A 14,174-nucleotide genomic window follows, 5' to 3' on the forward strand; every position below is an offset into this window, starting at 1 on the left:
TGGAGAGTGGAGAGATGATGGGAGGATGATTGAGGGGGAAGAGAGCTTCCTGTCTCAGTCGGGGCGGTGAATAGGTGACGGGTGACATTTCAACTTACCAGACACGACTAAAAAGGAAACAAAAACACAACAACATAGAACCAGTGGATGAATAAATCATAATAAACAGCATGAGAACAAAATGAAAGGAAAACAATGAGTGCAAACATTCATGTCATTATCAGCCTGTGAACAAAAGACATGTCATGTTTCAAACTGGAGCACAAGTGCTTTCACAATACAAACACATGAAAGGTGTCTAGTCTTTGTAATGCTACGTTCACACCGGGCTCAGAAACGCATGTTTGTGCGACCATTTTCAATGAAAAGTTTATGTAAACGCATGTGTATGCAAGTTTTCTAACTCCCAACTCGTCATATATTAGGGACGTAGGGTTCAGTCCTCCTTCATGTCACTTTTTGACTTTTTGGGTGTCCACAACTCGTTTTTTGACATGCTATTAAATCAGGGGTCCCCAACCTTCGAGACGCAAAACAGTACCGGTCTGAGGGACGCTTGATACAGGGCCCGGATGAGTACCAGGTCATGTACCAGATTGGTACACGTACCCTAATCAGGTCTCAGTTCTGCGTCCGGTACAGCGTCCTAAGATTTGGTGGCCTATGAAATGATGGCATTTTGGGTGTCCCTGACTCGTTGTTTTTTGACATACTGACTGTTCCCATCATTTCATAGGCCACCAACTCTTGGGATGCTGTACCGGACGCAGAACTGGTACCGGATTAGGGTATCTGTACCAACCATGACCTGGTACTCGTCCACATCCCGAGGGTTGGGGACCTTGATTCGCATCTGGTACCAAGCGCCCCTCAGACCAGGACTGTTTTGGGTCTCAAAGGTTGGGGACCCCTGATTTCGTAGGAACAGCCAAACGTCATAAAACAACGAGTTGGGGAGACCCAAAACAAAAGTGACGAGGAGGGGGCCTGAACCATACGTCCACATATGACGAGTTGGGAGTGAGAATGTGTTGAGTTTTTGGGCTCTACATAAAAAACGTGCAGCTGTAAAACCAGTTGAACTTTAGCCAATCAGAGACTCAGACTTGGTAGTGATGTATGACTATCGTCCTTTTGAAAACAGTTGATAATTAATCATGAAGTCCATTTTGATTCATGGAGGTTCCAATTGTTTGAAAATTGATCACGAAGGAGGAATAAATAATTGTGTTTTGTGTCCGGACGGAATTGTATGACACCAAGGACGAATCTGAATTCTTCCCTTCTCCCTTCCCTTTCATTTAGCCCTTCAAACGGAGCGTTATGAAAAATAGTGTCTCATATTTCAGATGTAACTTTCGTTCGATGACGTCACAAATAATTGCCGGCCCGCTAGCAACGAGATGGAGCTTCCAGCGCTTGAATATGGATAACAACAGCTGGGTGTACTTCAGAGCAAACCCACGTGAAGAAAAACGCTTCTCAGGAAGACTTTGTATCCCTCTGCTTGGAGGGTCGGATCTAAAAAAAAAAAATATCCCGGACACACTTGCACTAAAAATGCCCCTTCAAATGGAGGGGTATGGAGAAGGGGAAGAATTCCGATTGAGTCTTTCATATATCGGAACAGAGCTATGAAAGAATCACGCTTGTATCAGGTATGTATCAGGTGAAGTATGTTCAAAAACCCATGTTCAGCATGTTCTTGAACGCTCCACACATGCCTGGTGTGGACGTAGCATGTAGTGCAAGTAAATAACAAAGACAAAGCATACATTTATGCAAAAAGAGCATTGATAACATAAAACATACAAGAAAGAATAGGACAGATGTTTTTCAAGTTTGGCATCATTATCCTCTACTATCGTTCTGCTCTCTTTCCAGGTGTTGCGTGAAGGTGAACACCCCCGCGCCCTTAATGAGCTTTTCGAGCACCCCGAGGAGTAGCTGGATCCCCGTCCCTCCAACATAGCTTTGCACATTTAAGCCGGCCCATAAAAACACAAGCTGAATGTTAACTGTCACTCCGTGGCCATAAATCTCCCTCAGCCAATCGGTCACCTTATCTAATCTGTCTGCTTCAACGGCTCCCTCGGAAAAATAAAAGCTGTCAGTCAGAGTAATGGCCGAACCTTCCCTCCTCCCTCTGCCTATTGCTGGCCTTTAAAATGCAGATAAGACCTACATCATGCACTCCTCGAACATGACACACAGCCCGAGAGGCACCAATACACACAATCACGAGACAAATACGCACCCCCACCCCCACCTACGCCACTTCCACACATCCATTCATGTGTGTCTAAGCCTTTAATTAGGTAACATTACCTCTCCCATGCTGCTGTGATCACAGTTGTGGACCTGGTGGGAGAGGTGAGCCTTAAATCTGACCTGGCTACTTGTTGTGGGCTTTTCGCACGCTTGGAACGCGAAGGGAAGTCTCAACCAATAAAATGATCCGAGCATCTGAGAAATCCACTTCCAGCTCAACAGGAGGCAGCATGAAAGACGGCTGCAGAGGTACTGAATGGGGACAACTGGACAAACCACCAAAAACACACCAAGCCGACAGTTGTACGTTCTACGCAGTTTGTGTGATTGAGCAGAAGTTTAAGATGTGACGATTAAAGCAAATCATTTTTTTTTTAAATAGGATCATAGGGGTTTGAGGTTAAGAAAAGACAGTCCACTCTGATAAATAATTCCCACGTTATGGAATAAAGTGTAATTAAGCATATATAGTTGTAGGCTAAATTAATTTTTAAGCTGTTGCCCTTTCAACACAGCTGGTGGCCTTCTAAATTTAAAGTCTTGCTTACAAATCTGAAGAAGGATCAAATGTTGTATTTATTTAAAGAGAATTAAATGTGCTTTCCTTTAGTAAACACAGCAGCTATTGGACTCTGTGAATCTAAAGTTAAACAAATAATATTTTTGTTGCTAGCTGGATTTTAACATGAAACGCAGCATCTCATAAAAGCTTATAATATTTATGAGAAAAAAAGTATATGATAACCAATATAATTTGCTGCCAATACTTATTTTTTTTTTATTCTTTTTGGGCAAAGATGAAATAAAGGCCTAACGGATAAACAAAACCAAAAAAAAGCAATTCTTAAAGACACATTGCATTTTTTTTTCATTCTTGTAGTATTTTTCTGATGTTGGGGGTGTAGAAAATTAAGCTTAAAACTGCATTTCTGAGTAGTTTTCATTGTGTATCAGGAGAATAAGTTACAGGAGTATAAGTTACAGGAGCAACAAATATCTAATCAATAAGAAGAAAACCATATATAAGTTGCTGGGGAGTATATGTCGCACTTTTCGGAGTAAAATCTGACGTTTCAGAGCAAATCCGGCAAGCCCAGCATAGCTACAAAAATAAATACAAAAATACTCATCTTTATCTGTATAAGAAAAATATAACATTTTAAGATGAAAACAATCAGATTCTCTTCCATGTTTGTTTTGGACAACACTTCTTCTGCTGCTGTCTGTAGCAATATATTCGAAAGCAGCGCCATCTAGTGGTTGTTAGAGAAAAAAAAGCCAGAAGACAACATGTTTGCTGGAAAAAATAAATATATAACCCTTTTGATGTCCAAAAAAAACACATAAATAACTCGCTCATGAGTATAAGTCGCACCCCTGGCTAAACTATGAAAAAAACTGCAAGTTGTACTCCAAAAAATATGGTAATTGGTAAAAAGCTTGTAGCTGATGAATCTGCTAGCTGAGGATTAAATCCATGCATGTCTTTCTTTTCCTCATCCGAGCTGACTGACTCAAAACTACATGACTGGATAACTCCAATATCGTTCACCATTTTTGTTGGACCTGTTAGCTTGGGAGAGTGAGGGCCTGTAAGCTGGTGGGAGAGAGTACAGACAATGGGATGATGGGTAATGAGGGCAGGCTTACTCCACACTCACAGGTGAATTTCTGATGAACTACTGCCACTCTGCATAAGCTATGTCCAAGAAAACAACACTTTTTTTCTGCTAATTTTGCATAAAAATAGAGTAATTGTGATTAAAAGACCACTGAATAGATCAAAAGATGTTTGGAGTGGGACTTTGAGTAAACAAAAATATCAGTTTATACTTATTTATATGAAAATATCTAAAAAGCATATGTTTTTTTGTTTATTTATTTTAGAAGAGACAGAATCCTAAACAGCTGACGTGATGTTCTCACAAAGATGCTGAACTAAAACATGATCAACGAAGTGATGAATGCGTGTCTGTTTCCTGTCTGTGCCACCAGTGCGACTGCTGTGGCACAAGCATACTGCCAGAAGGGCACAAGCTGTTCTCGCTCCTCTTTTCCTCATTATTCACTCATTTGAAATACCTGGGATAAACCCCGCACCAAAAAAAAAACATAAATGGAACAGCTTAATATGAGCCCACACACATAGAATTTTTGTTGACGGAGGCTGTTTTGAAGATTACCCCTGACTTTACTCAACATAATGATGACTGAGAATATTTGTCTGCAAGAGCAACTATTGCTTTTTCTGTTTTATTTTCATAAATATAATAGTGCTCTGTGAGGTGGTATTAAGTGATCTTGCTAAGACAAAATGTCAGTTTACACAACACCAGTTTCATTTATTTATAGTTCTCTTGAAGGTTTATAGTTTATCATCTCCTTATAATTACTTCCTGTCGGCGCCGGTTCAGTGCAATAGGAAGCATAAGCAACACTGCTCTGTGAACAAACATGTTCCTCTTTTAAACTTATAGATGTTTACAAAAGATACATCTTATTGAAGAAAAAAAAGATAAATCTGTCCAAAGTAAATTTTGTTTTAATTTAACAAGAAAATCCACCTAAAAACTAATAAAGTCAGATTTATGAAGCAGCAGTCAAATAACTACAACTTACAGAGCTATGTGCACAAAGCACAGCCGACCTTTTCCTCACAAGCGTACGATTTTACCATAAAACCATAAATATAGTCATTGACAACTTGAAGTTTGTTCCATCAATCACTGCAATATTTTCTTAAGCTAATTTATTAGCCCATCCAGCGACAAACTGACAAGTCTGCATGTAAAACAATAATTGACAGATAAGCTTAGTAATGAGCACATGGCTTATTGAAAGAAAAACAGCCCGAGGCAGCACTTCCACAGAGCAGCCATTGTTCCCTCGCCATCTGACCGTGGAAGGTGTCACAGTTTTCCTGACCGAACAGAGCAGACGCGTAATATTACCAGGTCCAGGAGATTTACTATCAAGACTATCGCTTCCAATGTTTTGACGTTTGCTCTAATTTCAACACTATTTAGGTAGTAATAAAAATGACCAATGAGTCATATAGGATTGGTTTGCTGTATCCAAAAAAAATCTTGGTTAGGATTAAGTACTTTTAACCACAATGGATACATTATTCCCATTGAATTTAAGCATTTAAATGAATTTAACCAAAGGTTACAATTGTCATGGTAAAGTTTTACTCCAGTCACCTTCTGATCTTTTTAAAGTGTTCCCAGCGGTTTTTAAAAAAAATATAATTATGCTGATTTTAATCAAAATAAATGTAAAAAAATCTAGTAAATTCTCCGCTGAGTTGTAAGAGGGACTAAGGCGAAGCATTGCTGAGATCTTCCATTATGGACTTTATTTTGTTTGGTTTATTTTGTGGTAGGAGGCCATCACCATACATAGCAAAGTTATCTTTATTGCAATATCAGCCTGTGTAAAACATGTATTAAAAAAGACGGCTTAAATTGCAATAAATGGTAACCTTAAAACCCATAAGAACCACTGGTGACATCGGTGTAACAGAAAAATATCCGAAATGGGTTCTGTGATCCACTTGGATTGTGGTGTTTCCCACGTCATTTTATTTTTAAGGAAAAATGGGTCTTTATGGGTTAAATGTTAACACACGCAAAAACAATCTTTTAGCAACTAAATGTATTTAACAAATCAAAGAGAGCCCGTTTTGCATTTGACCAATCGGATGGACCTCTTTTATGTTAGATACTTGCCTCCTATGTAGACTTCCCATCATCCCTTTGTTTACACTCTACAGCTAGCTTACAGCCCCACACAGCCCCTGCTTAACATTACCAGAGCAACGAAAATAGTGATCAACATTAAAGCTATCCAGCCATACAGTTTTGAGCCAGATTGGACAAGAAAAACGAAAACGGATCAAATGGATCAAGCATCGGAATGAAGGGTAGCAAGGTACTTTCCATCGTAGATTCTACATTACACCAGTACGTTTTTTTTAATCTGCATATTTGCATCTACTCCTGATTCACATATTTGATTAAAGAAATGCTCAGTAAGGCCGTTTTAAGCTTAATTTTCCTAAAATATGTCTTCGATCTTGAGAAAAATGCTACAAAAACATGTTAAAAAAAACAAAAACCCAATTTTCATCAGAGTGCGTCTCAAAGATTTAACCCACAGATTAAACATCTGCCCCCCCAATGTCACAGTTATCTTCACTGCAGAGATGTTTCACTACCTACATATGGCTTCTTCTGCTGTAGCCCATTTAGACCTACAATTACCCAGCTCTTCTTTTCATTCCTGGGCCTGCATCTGTAATTAGAAGCATGTCATTTCCGAGCGTGGGACTGGGCCTGCTTGTCTTTAATTAGCCGGACGACTCACAAACCGCACGCTCGCTGGTTTCTTCTGGGCTGGATGAAGTGCAAAGATCCAAAGATGGAACTTTGCAGCTTCAGAAGTCGATCTCAGGAAAGTCGTTTAGCAACATTCAGAAAGATTTTAGAACAAATCTGACTTTTTTTTTTTGGTTGCAGATTTTTATTTGTGTCTAAATTCTAATGTTCCCATTCCTTATTCTACTCTTGCTTTGTGGGACGCAGGGAAAGACAGTGTAGATAAAAAAGGGGGTCAGTGGATTGCCTTTTCATGCAGGCAGCAGGGAATTGGCCTGAGGTTAAGACATTTAATTTCCACCGAGGACTGGGAGGTTTTAGCATTTCAAATATGATTCTCAGTCAGGGGAGCAGCTTATTGAGCCATGCGTCAATGCTGTTCCCTTTCATTAACTAAGCTTTCATCAGGGAGAGAGTTAGCATGGAGGAAAAGCAATAGGTGAAGTGGATATATCGATGTGTGTATTGGCAGGTGAGCCTAATCTTTTGCCTCTAACCTATTGAGAGATCGCCGCCCTGTAGAGCAAAAAATAAAAAAATAAAAAAATCCAGGAATAATTGTAAAGGGCAGCCAAGTGAATATAAAGTATCTGTCTTTGAATGTGGGGGGGTTGCAGAAGAATGGAGTTGCCTCTTTAAATTTATGCGACGCACATTGCTGGTGGTGACATTAATATGACTGACCTCACCGTGCAATCTCTCTAACCTCCTTTCTCTTCTCCCCCCTCTGCCTCCGAGCCCCAATTCCAACCAGTTCTGCATCAATTGTGAGGCACATCCAACACATTCACCGTCCCTCCATCCATTCTTTATGTTTCCTCTTTCTTCCTTCCCCTCTTGTCTCACCCGACTCCCAACATTCCTGTTGGTTTGCCGTTAAATGGCTCTTGTGTTCTTCTAAATCTCAGGAGGCTTTTGGGGTGATTCCACCCCCCCGCTGGCCCTGAATGGTTTCTTTCTGAATGTTCACACTCTGTAACGAGCTGCTTTATATTCCACTGTGTTAATCAGAGCCACAAGAGACGCAAAGATATTCACAAATAGCACTGTATGCCTTTAAAACATTAAGAAGACAAGCCTCCAGAGGAATGCCACTTGCATCAAGCAGATGAAATCCATTGTTGTTGAGCTCCTAAGTGCACAATTCTACGACTTGTATGGATTTTTGTGTTTCTTCTTATTAGAAATCAATCAGCTAATTGAGAGAGACCACATAGAAGCAATTCTGCTGGGTTTTACTGCGCGGCGGCTGCGCTAAATTGCATTTGAATCAAGCTGCACAAAAGCTTTAAGTGGAAATTAATTTGGAACTGCCGTCCAAGGTGCTGTAAATAAAACACGTCGTAGCTTACCGTGGACGGTGAGCGTGGCCGACGCCTCTGCCTTGCCCATCATGTTCTCCGCCACGCAGGTGTACGAACCAACATCCGCTGAGGTCAGACGACGGATCTTCAAGGTGTGATCCTCACGAATCTCATATCTGCAACAAAAAAAAGTCCTCGTGGATCAAATGTTGGCAAATAGCAGCAAATATAAGCAAGTGGAGGGGTTGGTTTGAAAACCTGATGAGTCGTACCTTCCTTTGGGTAGTTCACCATCGTCTTTTCTCCAGCGCACAGTGGGAACTGGGTCGCCACGGGCCTCACATCGGAACTCCACACTTTGGTCCACTAACACCACCTGACTGCCAGGACGACGGACAAAGCTGGGCCGCTCTGCACACAGGAAGAACAGGTTCTAACATTTTTTTTTTTATTTCACAATATTAACAGCTCAGTGGTCTTGTGGTAGAGTGTCTGTCCTGAAAGTTGAAGTTCAAAACCAGGCCGAAAAATACCAAAAAACTATTAGGACTGCAACTATTACATGAATAATCGACGACAAATCAACAAATTTAATAGTCGATTAGTAATTAATTTATATGGAGACAGAGTGTAGTAAAGTAAAAAAAACACTTTTTTTATATTTGAGTCAGTGAGACCAAAACTTTATCTTTTGTGAAAAATATTTCCTTGTTTCAGATTCCAACGTAATTTGATTCAATATTGTTTTAATACCGGAAACTAATGAAGGACAGAGGCTGATTCATTAAAAGTTCAATAAACTATCGTCTTAATCGTCTTTAGTTTTGGTTAGTTTAAAGCTAATGCTGGTTAAGACGTGTGCTTTACATCCACTTTGCACATGACCCGATTAGTCGCAAAAAATAATCAGTTATTAGTTGACTATTAAAATAATCGGTTGTGCTGGCCTTAAAAGCTATAAAAATAGGACCCAGTGCCTCCCTGCTTGATGCTCAGCATTAAGGGGTTGGATTGGGGCATTAAACCAGCAAACGGTTCCTAAGCGGCTGTGTCTGCATCTCACCACTCCCCCAGGGGATGGGTCAAATGCGGAGAGCAAATTTCACACATTTAGGTGCGTGAAAGATAACGGGACTTTAAGATGATTTAATGTACAGATGAAAAACTAAAAAAAAAATATATATAAAAAAAAGGGTTCTAGTTTGTCTCTTCATTATTCAAAAATAAATTTACAAAAATTGGCTTTAATAAAGGATACAAAACAAAAAAATAATGAAGTAGTACAAACGATTTATATAATGTTAATTTCATACTGTTTTGCATTGATTACATCCAAATACACTCATACAGTCCTTTACATGCTGAGGTAAAATACACACCTTCTGAACATAGCAACGACATCAGGAGACACCATTAGGAAAAGCTTTCAAATCCTCCAAAACAGGGAGGTATATATAAAAAACCCTAAAAGTAATTTAATCAAAAACATTTTTAAAGAAAAACCCTACTTATTTACTAAAGTTGAAATAAACGTTTTTCGTTCTGCACACACTATTTCTTTGAACCCAAGGCAAAAAACAACAACTGAAGCGACATTCACACCGGCCTCTACAACGCTGCTTCAATTCAAGGTTTATGTAAATGCAGATTTTAGACTTTCGCGTTCAAAACTGTCACAGTCATGCATTGTTTTTAAGTTCGTTTTTATAGACTTTATAAACAAATGTTGAAAGTTACACCAGTTAAACTTTGACCAGATCAGATTTGGTAGTGACGAATGGATGGCGTCCCATTTAATTCACAGAAATGCCAACTTTAAAAAAAAAAAAATGATCATGGAGAAAGAATTAATTGACATTTCGCACCTAACTTTTCCAACTGCAGATACATGTACCATTACTGGATAGACAGTCCAGTGTGAACACCTATGCTGAAAGTGCATTCATAAAAGCACAATCCCTAAATTCTTTTCATTTCATTGTAACGATCATTTTAAGGTTATAATTATTGACTTGAAGAGAAGGCGCTGCCCTTGGTTGCTCTCTTCCAGCTCCAGAGAATTTATTAATTCTCACCAAGAGAGCTTTGTTGTCATTTTTCTGACAGATTGTAAGAGGTCTCCGAGGAGGGGAGATAAAGAGAGTGAAAAGCTGCCACTAAAATCTGGAGTCTGAACATGCTCTCTACTGGGGATATAAGAGAGTATGTGGGTCAGAGGTCATTCATGGCGATATAATGCAGCTGTTCGCAGAGGAGAAGCCCGGGTGTCTGAGCACTACGGTTAAGCATGAGGTTACTGCTCATCTCACGCCAGCCTGTCAAAGCTAAACATATAAAGTGTTTGGTAGAAAAATGTGGCTGATATGCTCTAGACTGAAGCACACAGTGAGTTTAGTAAAATATAGAAGGAAAGTTAATCACCCAGAACTGTAAGTTCAGCTACTTCACTTTCCCGCTCTCCGACCATATTTGTGCCGACGCACACGTACTTCCCGGCATCGCTCTTTCGGGCGTTTGTGATCATCAGCTTTCCTCCACGGATCTGCGGGAACAAAGGCAGAAAAATGAGAAAAAATAGGATAAAAGCACATCTGAAACTCTTCCTGCAATGATGGATTACCCTAATTACTGGTAGATTTTATTAAGTAAAAGATTCAAATTATTTTTTTAAGGAATATTTTTCTTTCGGAGATCATTTAGATTGCTAGAAGTCAATCAGTCAGTGTGTTTTCCCTCTTTTAAGGATAAGATGAACAAAAGGATCCCAATCCAATCCTACAACAGGTGCTTCCTTTCCCCTCAGGCTACTCCCTATTGCTCCAATTGCAGGAGCATTTGGAGCTTTAGCTGTGACCCAAAGTGTTTTTTTCAAGGTGGAGCTGTAGGGTAATGCGCTTGTAGCACAGAGGTAAAACACATTTCTTCACATGGGTGTCCTCTGAAGTACAGTAATTTAAATCTAACTATTGACTTATTGTGTTTGCATGACTTTTTAAAGTTATAAAACTGATGAGCTTCCAAGTTTTGACAGCAACGTTATAACATAGATGACCAGTGAATATTAATGACATCATCAAGCAGCAGTAACGTTGGATTTTGAAGATACTGGCTATGTCCGGATTCCTTCACTACTCACTATATATAGTGCGTTCACCATTTTGTAGTGCAGTCTTTCCCAAGAATTTTTGGGGAATATAGACCAGAATGCATTGCGTTTTAACAATTTTAGCAAAAAAAGGTTGTTTTTTTGTAGTAAACCATCAACTTTTATATCATCAAAAGACAGTGGAGTCATAAATAGTAATACTAAAATGCTGGTATTGATTAGGTTTTCACTTTGTGAAACTGGTGACATCATACTCACTATTTAAAAATAAAATTAGTGAGCATGGTGTCTAAATTGCTTTTAAAATCCAGGGCACTAGATAGTCCTGCACTATATAGTTTTTTAGTAGTAGGTGAGTTTGGACATAGCCACTAGCAATGTCAGCTTTTTTGCAGAGAATTCTGGGGAAATTTTGGGAATTGTAGATTTGGATCTCACAATAAAACGGGGAATGCACTAAATTTATATATATTGACACAGTTTTTCCATACCTCTCCGCTTAGAGAAATAAATGTAGAGATAGGGAGAAGCCGGATTCAACCATGGTTTCTGCAGAGCAACAGTAGTAGTTGCTTCTGAGTTGTGGGCGGGAACATAGGACACACAGCAACCCCGCCTCCCCTTCCCATCTCCCATTAGTTTGCTACTTGTTTACACGCTTTCCTGCTACCTCACTGCTCCTTACACTCACTATTTTATATTAGCCTTGCAATAAAAATGGTGACAAAGAAACCGATTTCTCTCCAAGTGCATCAGAATGGAGTTGAGCAGGGAGCTTGTGGCCCGCCCAGTTATATAGCAAATATGATCTTTTTTAAGTAACTATTTTTTATCTGCTCCTGATTCACAATGATCTGAAAAGGGAAATACTCAGAAATGCAATTTTAATGTCAATTTTCTTTCTATGTCATGAGAAAAAAAGCAACAATAACATGTTAAAAAACACAAAAAAACAGTTTTCATCTAGGTGAGTCTTTAAGAAAATGTTTTTATCATTGGGCGAAACATTTTTGATAAGAATATGTTTTCTTTATTATTATTATTATTATTATTATTATTATTAATCCCAAGTGATAGCATCAATCTACAAGCAAGAGCAATGGGACAGACATAAACACCGCACACCCGGCCATAAATGCGTGTTTGTCCAGGTGAATGTCATGTCTGTTATTTCCCAGGGCTTTGATTACAGGCCAGAGGAGATGCTTTGTTCTCAGGCACTCGGAAAGACAACTCTGGGTCCAGCGCAGGCCCCTCAGCTCCACTCTCAGCTGACAGCCACGCCAGTCAGCGCAGACAAACAATAGCATAGTGCGGCAGTGATATCTCTGTGCTTTGATAAGGTTTTAAATGCACACATCAGCCTTAGACTCAGCACCACCCTCTGAAAGCATGTAATTGATACCCTCATTAAAGAACCACTGACAGAACATGACACACTATATTGCTAAAAGTCTGCTGTGGCCATTACCTCCTTGTCAAGCTTTGTTATAGATATAATCCACGCAGGCTACAATGTGTCAGTTGATATTCATTACAATAGTTCAAGAGTTTGTTAGAGCCACATAAAGTTTTGGTCAGAAGGCATTCCCTTCACCCTCTGCTCAATATTCATGGTTAAAGAGGCTGTGGAAGGCAGGCTTATTTAGGGCACCCTGTAGTGCTGGAGGGGTTTGAAGTATCATTATGTTACTGTTTGTTTGAGGAGAGGCTTAGCAGCTAAAACACTGTGACACGCACAAAGACTCAAGGTCGGGGCAAACCATACAGCTGAAAAAAAGGGGGGGCTCCATATTGTTGGTTCCACAGGACTTCGACATGAGGATCCACTTATGGCCTCGTCGACTCCATCCTTGTTCTTACCTCTGTGTGTCTGCAGCAGTCCCCCTTTCTCTACTGGCATACTTGGAGTGCCGGAGCAGCAGGGACCCTGAAAGCTGGCTAAAGTAAATGAATGTGGCAGGGGTTCTTTTTTTTTTTTTTCGCCTGCATGCATATCCTCTCAGCACCAGACACGGACTGCTGAAAGCCTCAACAATCTGACCATTATCCCCACATTACAAGGAGATGGCTCTATCCTGCTGCCTTTTGTCTCATGTCATTTGGCATTGCTGATAATGCAAAACCCCCCATTCACCATCATCTCTGTTGGTATTCACACAGCAGTCATTTTCCAAGCTGATAATTAACCACAACTACTACACAAAAGGAAAGAGACAATGTGGTGCATTTTGGTCACTTGTGAAGCTGCAGACGAGCTCCTGCTCGAAGCAGACGTCGGGGTTTAAATACTGGAATTTTCTCTTTTAATTTGTTTGTCCTCTTCTGATAATCTTTGAAAGATCCGTGGAAACACGCAGTGGAAAATAAGAAGAATGATGCTAAAAGGTAACTAAATACCCTTAGCTTTTATCACCCTGTGGGAAACGATTCAAACCCGCTCAGCATGAAAACATGAATATTCTTTGAAAAGGCACACAGCATGCTATCAGTGTTTACGAGAATTCTAACTGAAACCCAGAAAACCTTTTACTCTTAAGCATTGACTGTATAATAAACTGGACCGAGTCACCCCTCCCTTCTTGTCTTCCAAATAAAAAGTACCTGCAGGCTGCAAGAACCTAAAATCCCAAAGACTTCGATTGAGACATAAACAGCTATTATGCAGTTATTCTATTTGTCAGAATAACAACTTTTGCTTCAATGTCTTTTTCTTAACATCTCTTAACATCCTATTTTTTTTCATATTTTTTTTTCCTTTATCGCAAGTTATTCAAGTTATAAACTGACCAATCAGATGCCTTCGTATGAGCATGTGGTGCCCGCTGGTTCCACCTCAAACATTTGATTGACAAAGTCTCCTGAGCAGCTTTCAGTGAAAAGGGTCTGAACTTTAAACACATGATTGGCGACTGCAGTTGCCATAGAAACCTTGACTCAGACTGACTCTGACCAATCTCTGTCCTCTGGCTCCAAATGGCGATTGAATTGGCTTCATTTCACTAGAACCAGAAGTAAGGCATTTTCTATGGGTGACATCACACCTGCTCTGTCCAGATCTGTGTGTACAGTCAATGCTTGTAAGTAATTTTCAAGTGTTTTTTTTTTTTTAGC

The 14,174-nt window shown here is 39.8% G+C and overlaps 1 protein-coding gene across 4 annotated transcripts in view; it reads right to left on the minus strand.

The window, feature by feature from the left end:
• The window catches only part of robo1 (roundabout, axon guidance receptor, homolog 1 (Drosophila)), a 280,040-nt gene that overhangs the window by 37,050 nt on the left and 228,816 nt on the right, over positions 1–14,174 (minus strand). For 3 of the 4 annotated variants that reach the window (XM_024277073.2, XM_024277076.2, XM_024277077.2), the window contains 4 exons: positions 10,376–10,496; positions 8,227–8,365; positions 8,003–8,130; positions 99–107 (listed from right to left, as the gene is read on the minus strand). In XM_024277073.2, coding sequence (XP_024132841.1) covers positions 99–107; positions 8,003–8,130; positions 8,227–8,365; positions 10,376–10,496 — 397 coding nt within the window. The remainder of the gene's footprint in view (positions 1–98; positions 108–8,002; positions 8,131–8,226; positions 8,366–10,375; positions 10,497–14,174) is intronic. The other variant, XM_024277075.2, reaches the window with a different exon arrangement.

Source organism: Oryzias melastigma, linkage group LG13 (genome assembly GCF_002922805.2).
Source record: "Oryzias melastigma strain HK-1 linkage group LG13, ASM292280v2, whole genome shotgun sequence".
In the NCBI taxonomy this organism is placed as follows: domain Eukaryota; kingdom Metazoa; phylum Chordata; class Actinopteri; order Beloniformes; family Adrianichthyidae; genus Oryzias; species Oryzias melastigma.